This window comes from Phyllobates terribilis, unplaced genomic scaffold (genome assembly GCF_046119375.1).
Source record: "Phyllobates terribilis strain yellow unplaced genomic scaffold, ASM4611937v1 Scaffold_8__6_contigs__length_399053987, whole genome shotgun sequence".
In the NCBI taxonomy this organism is placed as follows: Eukaryota; Metazoa; Chordata; class Amphibia; order Anura; family Dendrobatidae; genus Phyllobates; species Phyllobates terribilis.
In genome coordinates, this window is record NW_027362768.1 from 133,403,705 (window position 1) to 133,422,250 (window position 18,546).

At 44.3% G+C, this 18,546-nt stretch overlaps 1 protein-coding gene across 1 annotated transcript in view; it reads left to right on the forward strand.

The window, feature by feature from the left end:
- Positions 1–18,546, forward strand: part of NPL (N-acetylneuraminate pyruvate lyase) — a 39,975-nt gene continuing 21,429 nt past the window's right edge. The window contains exons 1-9 of the mRNA XM_073642610.1: positions 1–159; positions 8,950–9,030; positions 12,026–12,099; positions 12,835–12,922; positions 13,476–13,533; positions 13,796–13,871; positions 14,170–14,262; positions 14,968–15,110; positions 15,191–15,237. Coding sequence (XP_073498711.1) covers positions 8,963–9,030; positions 12,026–12,099; positions 12,835–12,922; positions 13,476–13,533; positions 13,796–13,871; positions 14,170–14,262; positions 14,968–15,110; positions 15,191–15,237 — 647 coding nt within the window. The 5' untranslated portion in view covers positions 1–159; positions 8,950–8,962. The remainder of the gene's footprint in view (positions 160–8,949; positions 9,031–12,025; positions 12,100–12,834; positions 12,923–13,475; positions 13,534–13,795; positions 13,872–14,169; positions 14,263–14,967; positions 15,111–15,190; positions 15,238–18,546) is intronic.

Genomic DNA, 18,546 nt, shown 5'->3' on the forward strand with positions numbered 1-18,546 from the left:
CATGCAGTCTGTAATTACAGAACATGCTAAGCAGAAGCTGGAGGACTGGTGCTCCCAGCATGCAACAGGAGGGGAGCTATCATGTGACCCCAGCTTATATCACTCCGCTCCAGGGCTGTGCAGGCTCATCAGTGAGGAGAGAAGAGGCTGACTGCACAGGTAGGGCACATGGGGCTTCCTGCAGGTGATTAGGATGCATTTTATTCTTGAGGTTTGGGATTGATTTTCATTAGAGCAATATTAAGCGTCAGTATAAATTGATAAAGATCTGACTGCTGGAAACCCCACTAATCCCCCAAACCAAAGGGGACCTATAAGCTGTTTTGCTGATTGTATTAGGATTGGGAAGGGTTCTTGGTGCTGGAGAAAAAGAAATAGCCGTGCACTTTGTGTGTTCTGTTGTCCTGTGCGAAAGTGCTTGCTTTACCTGTACAACTGCTTTAAAAAGATTATGCATTCATATAGTGCCATCAAATTCCACAACCATTTACAATTAAGCGGAAGACATGTACAGACAAGAAAGACATTACAGAATAAGCAAAATTCAACAGATACAAATAGGACTGAGGGTCCTGTCTGCAAGTTTACAATCCATAACAGGGATGTCAACGTTGTGGGCCAATCATTATACAGTGTAATGAGCCCCACATAGTCCTCCATACAGTATATTGAGCCCCACATAGCCCTCCATGCAGTGTAATGGGCCCCGCATAGCCCTCTATGCAGTGTAATGGGCCCCGCATAGCCCTCTATGCAGTGTAATGGGCCCCGCATAGCCCTCCATGCAGTGTAATGGGCCCCGCATAGCCCTCCATGCAGTGTAATGGGCCCCGCATAGCCCTCCATGCAGTGTAATGGGCCCCGCATAGCCCTCCATGCAGTGTAATGGGCCCCGCATAGCCCTCCATGCAGTGTAATGGGCCCCGCATAGCCCTCCTCCATGCAGTGTAATGGGCCCCGCATAGCCCTCCTCCATGCAGTGTAATGGGCCCCGCATAGCCCTCCTCCATGCAGTGTAATGGGCCCCGCATAGCCCTCCTCCATGCAGTGTAATGGGCCCCGCATAGCCCTCCTCCATGCAGTGTAATGGGCCCCGCATAGCCCTCCATGCAGTGTAATGGGCCCCGCATAGCCCTCCATGCAGTGTAATGGGCCCCGCATAGCCCTCCATGCAGTGTAATGGGCCCCGCATAGCCCTCCATGCAGTGTAATGGGCCCCGCATAGCCCTCCATGCAGTGTAATGGGCCCCGCATAGCCCTCCATGCAGTGTAATGGGCCCCGCATAGCCCTCCATGCAGTGTAATGGGCCCCGCATAGCCCTCCATGCAGAACAATGGGTGGTAGTTCTGGTGTCGCAGGCCACATCAAATCTGGCCCGCAGGGTGGTTTTGCCTATGGGCCAGAGTTTGACATGTATGATCTAGAAGGAAATAAGGGGGACACACTAGGTAAAAAAAAATGCTTGTCGTGTATGGTCCGGCCATCCTTATAATAAATGGGGCATTTAAAATAAGCTGCATGATCCGGTCACCAGCCAGTATCTAAGTGCAGTTACCAATTGGCTGCATGGAGGAAGCGGACTCAGATTAATAGGAGGGACCAGGTTCTGGGTAAAATTTAGAAAGCGAGAACAAGGGAAAAATAAGTTGGAAAATTGAGGTGATAGGGCTGTCTAAAAAGATGTATTTTTTTAAAGCACCACTCCAGTGTTTTAGAGTTTTTTTTCAGCTCTGGAGTGGCGCTTTAAATCTAAGCCCCCAGCCCCGTTCTTATACTCACCTTCCGGCGGCTTCACAGTTTTTTCGGTGCCTCTCCAGTCCCCCTTCACCATCTTGTGCCCATAGCTTCTGACTGGCCAGAAGTCAAAAGCTACGTCAGAAGCGCTCAATACAAGTCTAAGAGAGCCAGTATGAGGCTCTCGTAGACTTGTATTGAAAAGAAACCTCCGCACAGCTCCATGAAACACTAGAGCTGAGGGGCAGGTCACTCTTTGCCTGACACTGATGGGAGCAATGGCAAAAATGGATAAAAAAACGCTTGAAGGGGAGTATGAGGCAGGAGACTTACATTTAAAGCACCACTCCAACGGTGCAATAAAATAAACCACTGGAGTGGTGCGTAAAAAATGTGGGTCTAGATATTAGTCTGATTGTCTGGAGTAATGCATTCCAGAAAACTGGCGCCGCACTAGAGAAGTCTTGGAGGCGGAGATGCGAGGTTCGGATTATGGAGGATATTAGTTATAGATCAGTTGCAGAGCAGAGGGCACGGGAAGGGTGATAGACAAAATTGAGGGAGGTGGTGCGGAACTGTGGGGAGCTTTGTGGATGACAGAGATCAATTTGTATTGTATTTTGTAGCGGAGGGGTAACCAGTGCAATGACCTTGTGGAGGCATCGGTGTAGCTGCTGGACAAAAATACAATCCTGGCTGCCACATTCAGGATGGGTTAGAGGGAGACCTATCAGTAAAGAGTTGCAGTAGTCCAGACAAGAATGAATAAGGGCGACAGTAAGAGTTGTTGTAGTTTCTAAGGTGAGAAGGTCGGATTCTGGAGATCTTTGTAAGATGGGCTAGTGAGCGATTGGATATAGGGAAAGTTTTTTGTCAAATATAACCCCAAGATAGCAAACATAATGCTTGGGAGCTATGGTTGAACCACCCAAGGCATTTGCAATATCAGGTATAGGTAGAAGGAGGAAACACGAGAAGTTCCATTTTTGAGAGATTCAGTTCCAGATAGAGGGCAGACATGATGTAAGAGACAGCAGACAGGCAATCCCTGGTATTTTGTATTAAGGTGTGGGTGATGTCAGGAGAAGAGGTGTATGGTTGGGTGTCATCAGCATAGAGATGATACTTGTAATCAAATCTGCAGATGGTTTGTCCTTTCATCTCCATTGAAAGAGGATCGTTTTACTTGATTTTTACATTTAAACTAATACCATTCTCCATTTGCCACTGCTCCACTGATTCTGGAACAGTTTTCCTTTTTCTTCTATGCACCTTTGTTCCAACGCTTTACCCCCACCCCCACAGTCGGTAATATAGAGTGCCAAATATGCAAATATTTCCCTTTAACCAACTTGGCATATACCACAGAACTTCTTTGATCTATGATGCTGGTAAATCAAAATACAGTTGCGTTATTGAGGAGCGCCGGTGCACGGTAGAGCAGCAGCACTGAAGACTCGGAGCGTCGGACTTCACTGTTATAGGCAATGCACTGTGCTGCTTTTCTCCAGTGCTCCAACAGCAGGAAGAGACTCGGTGACTGCAGAGTTTTCTGCTTGGTCACATAGGACAAATCTTGTGTTCAGATGCTACCTTTTCTGTGGGCGTTTGTTTTTCCTCCCCTCTATGATGCTGCCATGTTTTGATTGGTCAGTGCCATAGAGGAGAAAAGCAAATAATTACAGAGCAGTTCTGTGGTATACGCCCAGTTACTTGCCACAGGTGAGTTTGAACGAGCATCACATGCTTGAAACAAAGTTGTTTACCCACAATTTTGGAAAGGTGCCAACAATTTTGTCCTGACCATTTTTGGGGTTATGTGTGAAATTATGTCCAATTTGCAGGTTGTTGTTTTTTTTTTTTTGTTTTGTTTTTGTGGTGTTCCAATACCCACAAAGAAAATAAACCTGTATAACAAAACGTGTAATTGCAATAATTTTCTGGAACAATTTCAAGGGAGCCAACACTTTTGGCCATAACTGTACACCTTAAAGACATTTTTGGTTGTCTAGGTTAGATTTGAACTCATGAGCCAGTGGGTTGTGTAAAGGTAATGCAGAAGTGGCAGACTAACCCGAGCCCTGGTGCCATTCCGCCACCTAAGAAGACCCCACTATTGTAAATGGCGCATGTTCTGTAATAGATTTTGCATTTCACCTTAATAAAAATTACAGTTTGTTCCTATAGTGCCACTAGTTGTATTTATGCCATAATGTTTCTAGGAAGGCGGATGTAATTGTGCAGTTTCGGCATATCTGTATCCTTTTCCTCTGCTCTACAAAACTGAGCTGGAAGTAAAAGTTACGCTCTGCTGACCTCCTGTTCTCTGGGGTTTCTCTACACACAGGCTGGTTACTCATCAATACCATTAAATTACCAGTAAACCTTATTAATATATTTTTGAAGTTATCAGCACCCTGGCTTTACCCATCGAATAGAGAAAATACACTGTCAGGCTATGTTCCCACACGTTGGGTTTTTCAGCGTATTTTGCTGCAGATTTTTATGCAAATTTTCAGCTGCGTTTTGCAGTACCAGCAAAGTCTATGAGAAACCAGAATTCTCTGTTCGCACATCTTGTTTTTTTTTGCTGTGTATTTTCTGCCTTGGTTGGGTTTTTGGAAAATAGAGCATGTCACTACTTTCAGCATTTTTTCACCCATAGGAAGTAATGGGTGGTGGAAAAAAAAACCGCACCAAAAAACGCAAGTAAATTTTTATTCAGCATTTTTGATGGCAAAATAGAATGGGGTTCTTTTTTTTCACAGAATTTTATGTACCGTATATTCCGGCGTATAAGACGACCCCCCTACTTTCCTGTTAAAATATAGAGTTTAGGATATATTCACCGTATAAGACTACCCCTTTTCCAACGCATACCAAACACCGGTAAAAATTAAAAAAAAACAGATTTGAATTTAACATGGTCCTTTTTTAATTTAAATTCTTATGACATGCAGGTATATAGCAGGAAAACTGTCACTCATAAACATATTAAAATAGGGGGGACCCCATGTCATTTTTTGGGGGGGTCCCCCATTCTAATAGCTAGTAAAGGCTAGGTATTCAGCTGGGGGCTGATATTAGTAGCCTGGGAAGCTCCGTGGGTATTACCCTCTTCCCAGACTTCAAACATCTGCCCCAGCCGTCTGCTTAACCTCCGCTAGAGACTATAATGATGGTGGATCCCACGCCAATTTTCTTTTTAAAAAATCCTTTATTTTAACACTAAATGACAATTGAGGGGTTAATAAAGATGCAGTCCCTAAATTATTAATTTTGTAATTAATTTTTCCCAAAAATGTTGACGTGGGGCTTCGCCATATTTTTGTGTCCAGCCAGGTACAGCAGGCAGGAACGGGCTGCCCCCAACCACCAGCTGCCTATTTGTACCTGGCCGGACACAACAATATAGGGAAGCCCTTTTTTTTTTAATTATTTCATGAAATAATTAAAAAAAAAAATACGTGGGGCTTCGCCCTGTTTTTGTGTCCAGCCAGGTACAACTAGGCAGCTGGGGGCTGGAATCTGCAGCGCAGGGAGGCCCAAGCTTTCTGGGCCCCACCTGCTGCAAATTGCAGTCCGCAGCCACCCCGGAAAATGGCGCGTTCATAGAAGCGCCATCTTCTGGCGCTGTACCCAACTCATCCAGGGCCCTGGTGCGGTGGCTCACTGGGTAATAAAGGGGTTAAGGCCAGCTTGGCATTATCAGCTGGCCCTAAGCCCGAAATTCATGGGGTCACGCCAATATTAGACATGACCACCATGAATTTCTAGTAAAGTAATTAAAAAAAACACAACACCCAGAATAAAGTCCTTTAATTGAAATAAAGACACAATCCTTTATTGTTCTAAATTAAACCATACTTACCATCACGCCCATTCTAGCTGAAGCCAACGATCTCCTGCAATAAAAGTAAAATAATAAAGCAACCTCATCCTTACCTCTCCATGGCTCCCAGGACCGGTCCAGCTCTGCTACATTCACATGACAGGCTGCACCGCAGCAGAACGCTGCCGTTCAGCTTGCCATGCGGCAGACACTGAGAAGCGCAGGCATGCTTGTGCTCCTCAGTGTCTGACTGTGACGGCATCCAGATGAGCCGAGATCATGTCCAATGAACTCGGCTCACCTCATGCACGTCACTGACAGCGTGGGAAAATTCTCCTGCTCCCCGCATGCGCAGTAGAAGTTTCCCACGCTGTCAGTGACGGACGTCCAGGAGGTGAGCTGAGTTCATTGTCGGCTCATCTGGATGCCGTCACAGTCAGACACTGAGGAGCGCAAGCATGCCTGCGCTTCTCAGTGTCTGCGGGATGACAGGCTGGATGGCAGCATTCTGCTGCGGTCCAGCCTGTTATCTCGATGTAGCAGAGCTGGAGCCATCGTGGGAACCATGGAAAGGTAAGGATGAGGTTGCTTTATTATTTTTCTTTTATTGCAGGAGATCGTTGGCTTCAGCTGGAATGGGCGTGATGGTAAGTATGGTTTAATTTAGAACAATAAAGAATTGTGTCTTTATTTCAATTAAAGGACTTTATTCTGGGTGTTTGTGTTTTTTTTAACTTTGACTATGGGGTTAGTAATGGGGGTGTCTTATAGACGCCTCTCCATTACTAACCTGGGCTTGATGTCAGCTGGCATTATAAGCTGACATCAACCCCAACCCTATTACCCCCTGCCACCGCACCAGGGCAGCGTGGAAGAGCGAGGCTAAGTGCCAGAATTGGCGCATCCTATGGATGCGCCATTTCTGGGGCGGCTGACGGCTGGTGTTTCTAGCCTGGGAGGGGGCCAATATTCATGGCACCCTTCCTGGGCTATTAAAATCAGCCCCCAGCTGTCTGCCTAGCCTTTGCTAGCTATTAAATTAGGGGTGACCCCACGTTATTTTTTGGGGGGGGGGTTCCCCCATTTTAATAGCTAGTAAAGGCTAGGTATTCAGCTGGGGGCTGATATTAGTAGCCTGGGAAGCTCCGTGGGTATTACCCCCTTCCCAGGCTTCAAACATCTGCCCCAGCTGTCTGCTTAACCTCCGCTAGAGACTAAAATTAAGGGGAACCCCACGCCAATTTTTTTTTTAATAAATCCGTTATTTTAACACTAGATGACAAGTACAGTAACCAGCACTATCACAGTACTTCATATATATGTGACTGACATGTTTCTATCTATCTAATCTATGTGTGAAGCTCTATTCTTTCTGTTATAAATTGTCGGGTACAGATGCTAAATTGCCGGCCGGCTTTTTTAAAGAGACGGTGCATGAAAACACTATTATTTGTTTTAATAAATCCTTTACACTAAATGACAAGTACAGTAAGCAACACTGTCACTGTACTTCATATATATGTGACTGACATGTTTCTATCTATCTAATCTATGTGTGATTCTCTATTCTTTCTATTCTAAATTGTCGGGTGCTGGCTTATGCCGCTGCTGAATTGCCGGCTTTTCATATATTGTCACAGAAGCGATGCGAACTTCCCTGCTCCGGACACAGCGCAGCGCTTCTGTGACAAGTGAAAGCTGTCAGCACAGAAGCCCTGCGCTGTGTCTGGAGCTGGGAATACGCAGCGATGTGTCCGTTTCAGCACAGAAGCGCTGACCGTCTGGACCTACCGCCGCCGTATTTTAACTCCCTCCACCTTATATTAACTCCGACATGGCAGGGATACGGCCACGGCAGCTTATTAACACCCCCAGAGTATCCCCGCATGTCAATTTCTGAAAGTTCAAAAGCATTACCGGCGTATAAGACGACCCCAGACTAGACAGAAGATTTTTCAGTCTTCAAAAGTCGTCTTATACGCCGGAATATACGGTACATTCATAAATAGAGACAGAAGGACAGAGAAAAAAACGCATCAAAAAATGCAGCAAAACCTGCGTTTTTTACGCAGCTGATTTCCTGCCAGGGATCAGTTTTGCTGCATATTTCTGATGTAAAAAACACACAACATGTGGGAGCAAAGTCTAAATGCACATGCTTTGATTTTTAGCGGCAGGGTGTGAACAGGGTTGTGTGGAACGTACAGTACAGACCAAAAGTTTGGACACACCTTCTCATTTAAAGATTTTCCTGTATTTTCATGATTTTGAAAATTGTACATTCACACTGAAGGCATCAAAACTATGAATTAACACGTGGAATTATATACTTAACAAAAAAGTGTGAAACAACTGAAAATATGTCTTATATTCTAGGTTTTTCAAAGTAGTCACCTTTTGCTTTGATGACTGCTTTGCAGACTTTGTGCCGCAGGCCTTCATGGTAAAATAGCTGCTAGGAAACCACTGCTAAGAACAGGCAACAAGCAGAAGAGACTTGTTTGGGCTAAAGAACACAAGGAATGGACATTAGACCAGTGGAAATCTGTGCTTTGGTCTGATGAGTCCAAATTCGAGATCTTTGGTTCCAGCCACCGTGTCTTTGTGCGACGCAGAAAAGGTGAACGGATGGACTCTACATGCCTGGTTCCCACCGTGAAGCATGGAGGAGGAGGTGTGATGGTGTGGGGGTGCTTTGCTGGTGACACTGTTGAGGATTTATTCAAAATTGAAGGCATACTGAACCAGCATGGCTACCACAGCATCTTGCAGCGGCATGCTATTCCATCCGGTTTGCGTTTAGTTGGACCATCATTTAGTTTTCAACAGGACAATGATCCCAAACACACCTCCAGGCTGTGTAAGGGCTATTTGACCAAGAAGGGGAGTGATGGGGTGCTACGCCAGATGACCTGGTCTCCACAGTCACCAGACCTGAACCCAATCGAGATGGTTTGGGGTGAGCTGGACCGCAGAGTGAAGGCAAAAGGGCCAACAAGTGCTAAGCATCTCTGGGAACTCCTTCAAGATTGTTGGAAGACCATTTCCGGTGACTACCTCTTGAAGCTCATCAAGAGAATGCCAAGAGTGTGCAAAGCAGTCATCAAAGCAAAAGGTGGCTACTTTGAAGAACCTAGAATATAAGACATATTTTCAGTTGTTTCACACTTTTTTGTTAAGTATATAATTCCACATGTGTTAATTCATAGTTTTGATGCCTTCAGTGTGAATGTACAATTTTCAAAGTCATGAAAATAAGGAAAAATCTTTAAATGAGAAGGCGTGTCCAAACTTTTGGTCTGTACTGTATATAATTTTAGTGGTTCAGTGTCCTAGTTTTCTTAAAAAAAAAAAAAAAATTCTGTAATTCTTTTTTTTGTAGTTTAAACAGAATAATGGCATCTGATGGGAAGAGACTGAAGGGCCTGATAGCTGCCACTTTCACACCAATGAATCTGAACTGGTAAGTTTCCTACTCAAAAGTGATATTTTGTCCAAGACTACAAGTAGCAAAACTACCGTAATTCCATGTGAGGGTGATGGAACATGTGCTAATGTTCTTACACGCCTATTAATGTGGGCAGCATGCAGCCAGTATAATAGAAAATGTATCAAACCGGTACACTTAATAGGCTGATTATGTAAGCCTATTCCAATAATTATAGGGCCAAAATGGCACAAAAATGTATGTCTGGTGTATTTGAGACTAGCACATGCTTGTCTTTCCTTCCTCCCACCCCTCAGGGCTGTGTGATTGACAGGCAGCCAGGTATGCATGTATACACAGCCGCCTGTCAGTCACTGCAGAGGGTGGTGGGTGAAGGCTTTCTGCATTAAATCAACTCATAAACACATCTCGTATTTGTGCCTTTTGGCTATTAACTGTACAGATGTGTAGATGTAATATTAAAGTAAGCTAATAGATTTGCTTTAAAGACTATGATCACCTTTTACACTGACATTATTTACTTCCTAAATGTAAAATTAGGCAACATTCTAAATAGTCTTCATTAAAAAAAAAACCTGTTTGCTGTTATGGAATCCTGTGTAACCTCTTCATGTAGGCGACTGTCCTGTTGACTCTAACACAGGTTGGACAGCAAATTGAGGGTTCTCTCTGCTCCCATCCTCTTATGTTAATGTTAGAGATAGAGGCAGGGGGTTGAACACTGCAGCAGAACAGAGAGCAAGGAAAGCATCAAAGTTATCAGGGAGGGCAGATCACACAGTCTGTAGGGAGGAAAATACACACACAAAACAGTCTGCACATGTATGAGTGTACCGAGAAAGCACATGTGAAACTCTGTGGTCACACTCTGCAGCATCAATGTCTGTTAACACAAGGGAGAAGGGTTCATCCATCGACTGTAGGAGACAGGGATACAGAATTAAAGCATCAATTTCATGGATACACAGATGTCACATCCAGCATGTATTGCTTGGTTGAATATGTCCACACACGAGTTTCACCTAGGTGTACTGGCACATAGTTTCAGACCCGTAAGGAGTCTGAAACTAGGTGCCAGTGCAAACTGAATAATTGTTTGTCTAAGGAGTGAATGAAGCTTGAAGCCCCAGGGTTTCTACAACCCCTGGCAAAAATTATGGAATCACCGGGCTCGGAGGATGTTCATAAAGTTGTTTAATGGTGTTGAAAAAAAGTAGATCAGACATGGCACAAAACTAAAGTCATTTCAAATGGCAACGTTATGGCTTTAAGAAACACTAAAAGAAATCGAGATACAAAATGTGGTACTCAGTAAGGGTAATTTTTTTCAGACCAAGCAGAGGGAAAAAATTATGGAATCACTCAGTTCTGAGGAAAAATTGAATCATGAAAAACAAACACACAAAAGAACACTTTAATACATCACTAGTATTTTGTTGCACCACCTCTGGCTTTAATAACAGCTTGCAGTCTCTGAGGCATGGACTTAATGAGTGACAAACAGTACTCATCATCAATCTGGCTCCAACGTTCTCTGATTGCTGTTGCCAGATCAGATTTGCAGGTTGGAGCCTTGTCATGGACCATTTTCTTCAACTTCCACCAAAGATTTTCAATTGGATTGAGATCCGGACTGTTTGCAGGCCATGACATTGACCTTATGTGTCTTCTTTCAAGGAATGTTTTCACAGTTTTGCTCTATGGCAGGATGCATTATCATCTTGAAAAATGATGTCAGCATCCCAAAACATCCTTTTAATTGATGGGATAAGAAAACTGTCCAAAATATCAATTTAAACTTGGGCATTTATTGAAGATGTAATGACCGCCATCTCCCCAGTGCCTTTACCTGACATGCAGCCCCATATCATCAATGATTGTGGAAATTTGCATGTTCTCTTCATGCAGTCATCTTTATAAATCTCATTGGAACTTCACCAAACAGAAGTTCCAGCATCATCACCTTGCCAATGCTGATTCGCGATTCATCACTGAATATGACTTTCATCCAGTCATCCACAGTCCACGATTGCTTTTCCTTAGCCCATTGTAACCTTGTTTTTTTCTGTTTAGGTGTTAATGATGGCTTTTGTTTAGCTTTTCTGTATATAAATCCCATTTCCTTTAGGCGGTTTCTTACAGTTTGGTCACAGACATTGACTCCAGTTTCCTCCCATTCGTTCATCATTTGTTTTGTTGTGCATTTTCTGTTTTGGAGACATATTGCTTTAAGTTTCCGGTCTTGATGCTTTGATGTCTTCCTTGGTCTACCAGTATGTTTGCCTTTAACAACCTTCCCATGTTGTTTGTATTTGGTTCAGATTTTAGACACAGCTGACTGTGAACAACCAACATCTTTTGCAACATTGCGTGATGATTTACCTTCTTTTAAGAGTTTGATAATCCTCTCCTTTGTTTCAATTGACATCTCTCGTGTTGGAGCCATGATTCATGCCAGTCCACTTGGTGCAACAGCTCTCCAAGGTGTGATCACTCCTTTTTAGATGCAGACTAACGAGCAGATCTAATTTGATGCAGGTGTTAGTTTTGGAAATGAAAATTAACAGGGTGATTCCATAATTTTTTCCTCAGAATTGAGTGATTCCATAATTTTTCCCTCTGCTTGGTCTGAAAAAAATGACCCTTAATGAGTACCACATTTTTTATCTTGATTTCTTTTAGTGTTTCTTAAAGCCCTAAAGTTGCCATTTGAAATGACTTTAGTTTTGTGCCATGTCTGTGATCTGCTTTTTTTCAACAACTTTAAACAACTGAATGAACATCCTCCGAGCCCGGTGATTCCATAATTTTTGCCAGGGGTTGTATACCAAATCTGCGACTTCTACCTCTGTGCCCGCTGTTATAATGCCTCTATATAAAGGTCTTATGTGCTGAGAAATAATAGACCGTTGAATCATTTGCATGAGATGATAGCCCTCAATCTTCTGCAAAAATATTAAAAAAAAATATAAAGATATATCTGGTAATATTTTTTATTTTCTTTTTATAGTGAGATCAATCTCTCCACCATCCAGCAATATGTAGATTACTTGGTACAGAAGCAGAAAATTAAGAATATTTTTGGTGAGTTTCTACAAATATATAACTTGTTGTCAAGACACAAGTCCATTTTCATAAATATTTGTGAATTGTGGTTGAATATTGGAGAATCTGCTCACTTGTATTATACCCAGAATGGTTACAAAGAATGTGTCTCGCTCCGGAGGATCAGTATACTGTGCCCATTGATTTTCAAGAATGCAGTGTACTGGTTCATTTTCCTGCAGCACCAACATAGAAAAATGAAACCTCCCTGCTAGTTTCACTCCATATTACAGCTTGTCTGTGGAGGTGGAGCAGTGGGAAGCACTATAGCAATCTTGGCATCTCTTGAATAGCAGCTGGTCTTCAGTACTCTGCAGCGGTTGCTACACTTTGAATGGATCTGTGCAGTGGGGCTCCACTCAATGATTACGTGCGATAACAGCTGATCTCAGGGTGTCGGACCCCAGCATTCGACATTGATGACCTAACACAAGGATAGGTAATCAATATATGCATGGATAACCCCTTATAAGTGTCTCTATATAGGACAAAGTCTAAGGTAGGAATTTCGTCACCTGGGGCAAAGTGACTCCCAACGAACACCCAGGCACATGCCCCACAGTTGGCCTCCTAGCAGTTCCCATGATATAGGGAATGGCAGTGTTGTATGTTTTCTCCTGACAACCAGCATACTGGAACTTGTGGCCTATTGATAATTACAAAGCTATATGTAGTTGATATTTTTATTTTTGCCTAATTTTGCATGTTGTACAGTGAATGGCACTACAGGAGAAGGGACGTCCCTCAGTGTCCAGGAGAGGAAGAGGCTTGCCGAGGAGTGGGTGAAGCACGCCAGAGGCAAGTGAGTGGCACCTGCTTAGGGCACAGAGAAGTATATAATTTAATGCAATGGAGATACATTTGTACAACCCTTCACATGCTGACATGTCTTATATCATACTATATTGTGCTTTAGTTTTGAAGCTTTTTTTGTACTGCACTGACTTCTTCAAAGGTTCCATAAATGGATCGTTTTTGTAAATACGAGTAATTTAACGCTTTGTTAAAATTTTCAGCCATTCTTGAGATATTACTCTTTGTTCCGTTTACTGCTCATTGCCTTGGAAACGGACAAGCAGAACATTGCACAGTGCTTACAAGATCTTTTGTCTCAAGCTTGTAAGCATTGTTTGGAACTGGCCAGGATTAGTAGAGAGCGCCGTTCCCTCCTAATCCCGGCCAGTTTTTGTTTACAATCTAGACAGCAGCGGTGGTCAGTCTCCTAGGCAACAAGCTGTAAAAGTCTTAATATCTCAAAAAAGGCTGCAAATTTTAATAGGCAGTCAAGTGCTAGTGTGCTTTGTGTTTACAAGCACGATCTGATAACTTCACCAACTTAAATCCATCTCTTGTAGGATGGACAATGTGATCGTACATGTTGGTTGTCTGAGCCTGGAGGACTCAAAAGAGTTGGTGAGTGATCCTGATATATCATTACTTGTGTTGTTAATTATAAATGAGAACGAGAAGTGCTTGTCGGGGACTTTGATTTCCCCTCTGCTGCTTTTCCACATTATCCCTATGGCACATTATGCTAAAGATTCTTGTAATTCATCTGTTAGGGAATTGCTCATAATGCAAGTAAACACCATAAAGGCATGGTGAGAGGTGTAGTACCACAACAGCTGTGGAGACTTAACAAAACTTCATATTCTTACCTATTGTTCTTCATCAGGCTGCTCACGCTGCTTCATGTGGAGCCGACGCCATCAGTGCAGTGAGCCCCGTGTTCATCAAACCATCATGTCCAGGTATAGAATTACTTATCCTTCAGACTTTAAGTCAGAAAATGGCGCCCTTGGGTCACTAGTTTAGAATTTCTCTAGCCAGCACAGATTCGGGAATGTCTAGATCTCAGATATTTATTCCTATACCTTTTAATTTCTCCTATATCACCTTGGCTTTGCCAAGATTGCCCAAACCGGATAACCATACGATAAATCCAATTTTTTTGTTTCTTTGTTTTTGATGCACTTGCACCTTTTTTTTTTCTTTATGGTGTTTGTTTACTTCTACTTCTGTGTCACTCATCACATTTCTGTCCCATAGATGCTTTAGTCATGTACATGAAGGAAGTGGCGTCTGCTGCACCAAGTCTTCCGTTCTACTACTACCACATACCCAGCCTCACTGGTGTAAAGTGTGAGTATGCATCACCTGGGAATATGGGGTATACTTAAGTGTGCGTCCATGTTTTCAACCATTGTTTATGGTCTAATGTATCTAAAATGAAAAATCAAGCCACTTTACACACAGATTTTTTTCAACCCCTTCCCTTTTTTTTTGAGCTTTAATTTTACCACCTCTTCAAAGAGTCAGAACTATTTTATTTTTCCATCTACTTAGCCGTATGAGGCCTTGTGGTTCTTTTTTTTTATTGTAGGGTTGATGGAGCTGTGTGAAGGCTTGTGTGTTTTTTTGTTTTTTTTATATATATTTCATTTTTGTTTTTAATCATACTATTTTGGAGTACAAACGTCCATTTATTTTTTATTTTAGTGCATTTTTTCTTTTGAAGGTGTTGGTGAGTAAAAAAAACTCACAAGCAAACAATATAAAGTTAATACTGGTGCAAAATCTTCCAGGCAATTAACAATCTTCCAAATAGCTTAAAAAAAAAAAAAAAAAAAAAAAAAAAAACACTCCATCAAGAATTTAGGAAAAAAACTGTGGTATAATTTTATTGAAAACCTTTCTCAAGGCTTGAGAAAGGTTCTTAATAGAACCGAAACGTTGCTGAGACCCAATTGGCTATTAACCCAGTTTTTGTTCCTAAAATCTCAATGGAGTGATGGTTTTGTTTCTTTAGCTATATACATATACAATATATTATTTTCTCTCTTACAGTTCAGGTGAATGATTTGACTGGCAGGATGAAAGTTCACATCCCGTCGTTCCGAGGAGTGAAGTTTAGTGGCACCGACCTTTTGGATTTCAGTATGTGTATCCATGGATATAAAGAATGCGATTTTCTCTATGGTGTGGATGAGGCAAGTGTCTCTTTATAATTTACATTGTAACACGAAACATAACAAAGTCTGTGATATTTACATTTTGTTTTCTTTTGCAGCAACTTTTGGGAGCCTTAGTATTCGGGGCTCATGGAGCTGTGGGCAGGTAAAGCATGACTGCTTCATTCATACATTTAATGTTTACAGTTTTTGATGTTGCAGATTTTCTGCATCCATTAAGTAAAATGAGTTGGTTGCATTTTTTTCAAAAATACTCGGCGTAAAAAAAATCACCAAAAAACTCATCATGGGAACATAGCCTCAAGGCATATTCACAAGGTCAATCTTCAGGAGCGCAACTGCCTCCTTTTTTTGCTAGCAGTGGTATTGTTGGGCCACCAGCCTGAAGTGTGCAGTAACCAGTGTTGCTTGCAGAGGCCGCTTAAGGCTTAGTGCCCACGATGCAGAAATGCTGCATATTTTTTACGCTTCTCCCTGGCAAGAAAAACGCATGCGGATTTTACATGCGTTTTTCCCGCCAGGTAGAAGCGTTTGTCAAGCGTTTTTGCATGCATTCCTGCATGCGGGTTATCAAGTGCTGTTCCAACCAATTTTAGCATCACTTGGAAAAGTACTTGACTGCTTGGTCACACTATATAAATCCATGCAACTAGCATGTATATATATTGTGAATGGTGAAAAACAAAAAATAAAGATTATACTTACCTTTCGATGGCCCCCGGTCTCCTTCTCCGCTCCATCCGGTGTCTTGCGGTGGTGTGAAGGACCTGCGATGACGTCATTGAGCCATGTGACAGGTCACGCGACTGCCGACGTCAGCGGTCGCGTGATGACTCAATGACGTCATGTCAGGTCTTCACACCACCGCGAGCCACCAAACACACCGGACGCATCGCTCAGGAGGCCGGGGGCCATCGGAAGGTAAGTATAATCTTTATTTTTTATCTTTAATTCTTTTTTTTACAGTTTCTATGATACCCAGGTCTGGATGAGAGTCTCCTCTTCTCCACGCCTGGGTACCATCTGCACATTGAACCATGTGATATCCACATGTGCAGATGCAGTGATGCGGATGTCACGCGTTCCAATGCAAGTCAATGGCGGCGATTACGCTGCGTGTCTGCAAAATTAATGGACATGCTGCGTATTGTTCCGCAATGATAATCTGCAGCGGTAATTTCCGCAGCATGTGCACAGCACATACGGATTATCATTGGGGACCATGGGGCACGTATTACCAAGCATTTTTTTACGCGTTTTTGCTGTGGAATATCCGCGGCAGAAACGCTTGAAAAATGCATAGTGGGCACGCAGCCTAAGGCTTAGTGCCCACGATGCAGAAATGAAGCAGAAATTTTCCTGAGCATTTCTGCATCTCCTTGGCAGAAAAACGCATGCGGTTTTTCCATGCGTTTTTCCCCTCCCCCATGACGGCACACCCTGAGAGAGGATCCGCCCCACCAAGGACAGGAAACCGTCTGAAATAAAAGGGCGGTACCTCTCCCTCGCTTCAGTTGGTTTCCTGTCCTTGATGGGGAACCTGTCTGGAAGAAAGAAGACTTACCTGGGGCTGTCCCGGTGTGGAAGAGCGGGCACTGGCCTGTGCACCGGGTTCAGTATCCCAGAAGCGCCGTCCGCAGCTTCCCCTGGGGTCTCTGCGCCGAGCGGGGCGCACGCGGTGAGGCAGGCTCTGTCCTCCCGGAGACCGTGGCGCCGTCCTCCCCCTGCAGTGTGGAACGCTTCCGGGTGTGACGCGCCTGACGTCACGGCGCAGGGCACGCTGGGAGCGGCGCGCTGGGTGACGTCAGGAGGCGGCGCCGATCCAAGATGGCAGCGCCCATCGGAGCGTCCCAGGCCGGTTTTTTTTTTTCAACGGAGCTCCGGCCTGAGGAAGGGGGAGGGCCCACAGACCGGAGGAGGCTGGATGGCCCTATATTTAAGGGGGGGGGAGCTATCCTGGAAGCTTGGTGCGCTTCTGAGACATGGCTGATCCAGATAGCCAGGAGCAGCAGCAGCTTACCCCCCCACCTCAGCAACAGAAAAAGCAGAGGGATGCATCGTATACAGACAGCCGCTCGAGTAATCGTAGTGGCAGCCGCAGGAGTAAGGCTTCGAGTGCCTCGGGACCATCCAGAATGGAATCATCGGTTCCGCGACAGCCTCCGAATCCGGTACCCGTTTGTGACCTCCGAGGGTGAGTGAGCTTCGTGAATGTCACTGGTTAATAACGGGAAGTCTCTTATGTGCTTCCTTTCTTTAGGAGCCTAAGAAGAGTAGTGCCAAGCAAAAGCATAGAATGTGTGCCCTTTGCCAAGCTTCTCTCTCAGTAGAGTGGCAGAAACCACTTTGCCAGGGCTGTGTGACCAAAACCATAGCTGAGAATTCCCGGGATTTTGCTGCAGATTTAAAGTCCATAGTACATGCAGAAGTTCAGGGGTCCCTGAAAGGGTTCCTTAGAGGGAAGAAAAGGCCCCGTAGAGAGGTTTCCCCCGTCTCTGATTCCTCCCAGTCCGAGGAGCAGTGGGATTCATCGTCCTCTTCCTCATCGGGGGGCGGTAGACCCTGCTTCCCCATTGAGAATACAGACAGAATGGTTAGGGCAGTAAGATCAACCATGGGTCTGGAGGAAGAGAGAGCATCTAAATCCCGGGAGGACATCATGTTTGCGGGCTTGGGAGAGAAGAAGAGACGCTCATTTCCGGTTAACAGTAAGATTCAGGGCCTCATTGACCGGGAGTGGAGGAGACCTGAGAGATCAGGGGCTTTACCCTCCTTCTCCAAAAGAAGGTACCCCTTCGAAGAGAAGGATGCGGAAGCTTGGGATAAGATCCCCAAGGTGGACGGGACTGTGGCAAGGTCATCGAAAAGATCTTCCCTGCCCTTGGAGGACTCTGGCGTCCTAAAAGATGCCCTGGATAAAAGAGCTGACTCCTTCCTGCGCCACACGTGGGAGGCGGCGGCAGGTGGCCTAAAACCAGCGGTGGCTAGCACCTGTGTAGCGAGGTCCTTGATGGTGTGGCTCCAACAGCTGGAAGACCAGCTTAAAGATAAAAAGGTCTCCAGACAGGCAATACTTGCAGAGCTACCTCTAATACAAACAGCATCGGCCTTCCTGGCCGACTCTTCAGCTGACTCGGTCAGACTGTCAGCTAGGGCAGCGGGACTATCCAACGCAGCCAGGCGGGCCTTGTGGCTCAAAGGTTGCCCAGGCGACCTACCTTCGAAACAGAAACTGTGCTCCCTCCCATGTGATGGTAGACTCCTGTTTGGCCAAAAGTTAGAAGACCTGTTGGAAAAAGCAGGCGATAAAACCAAAGGGTTCCCGGGATTTTCGGGGGAACCAAGAAGATTTAGTTTTCGGAGGAGAAAATTTAACCGGGGTCGTCCTTCGGGAGACAAAAAGAAATGGGAAGCCAAGTCCAAAAAAGAATCGGGCTACATGTTTGGAGGACCA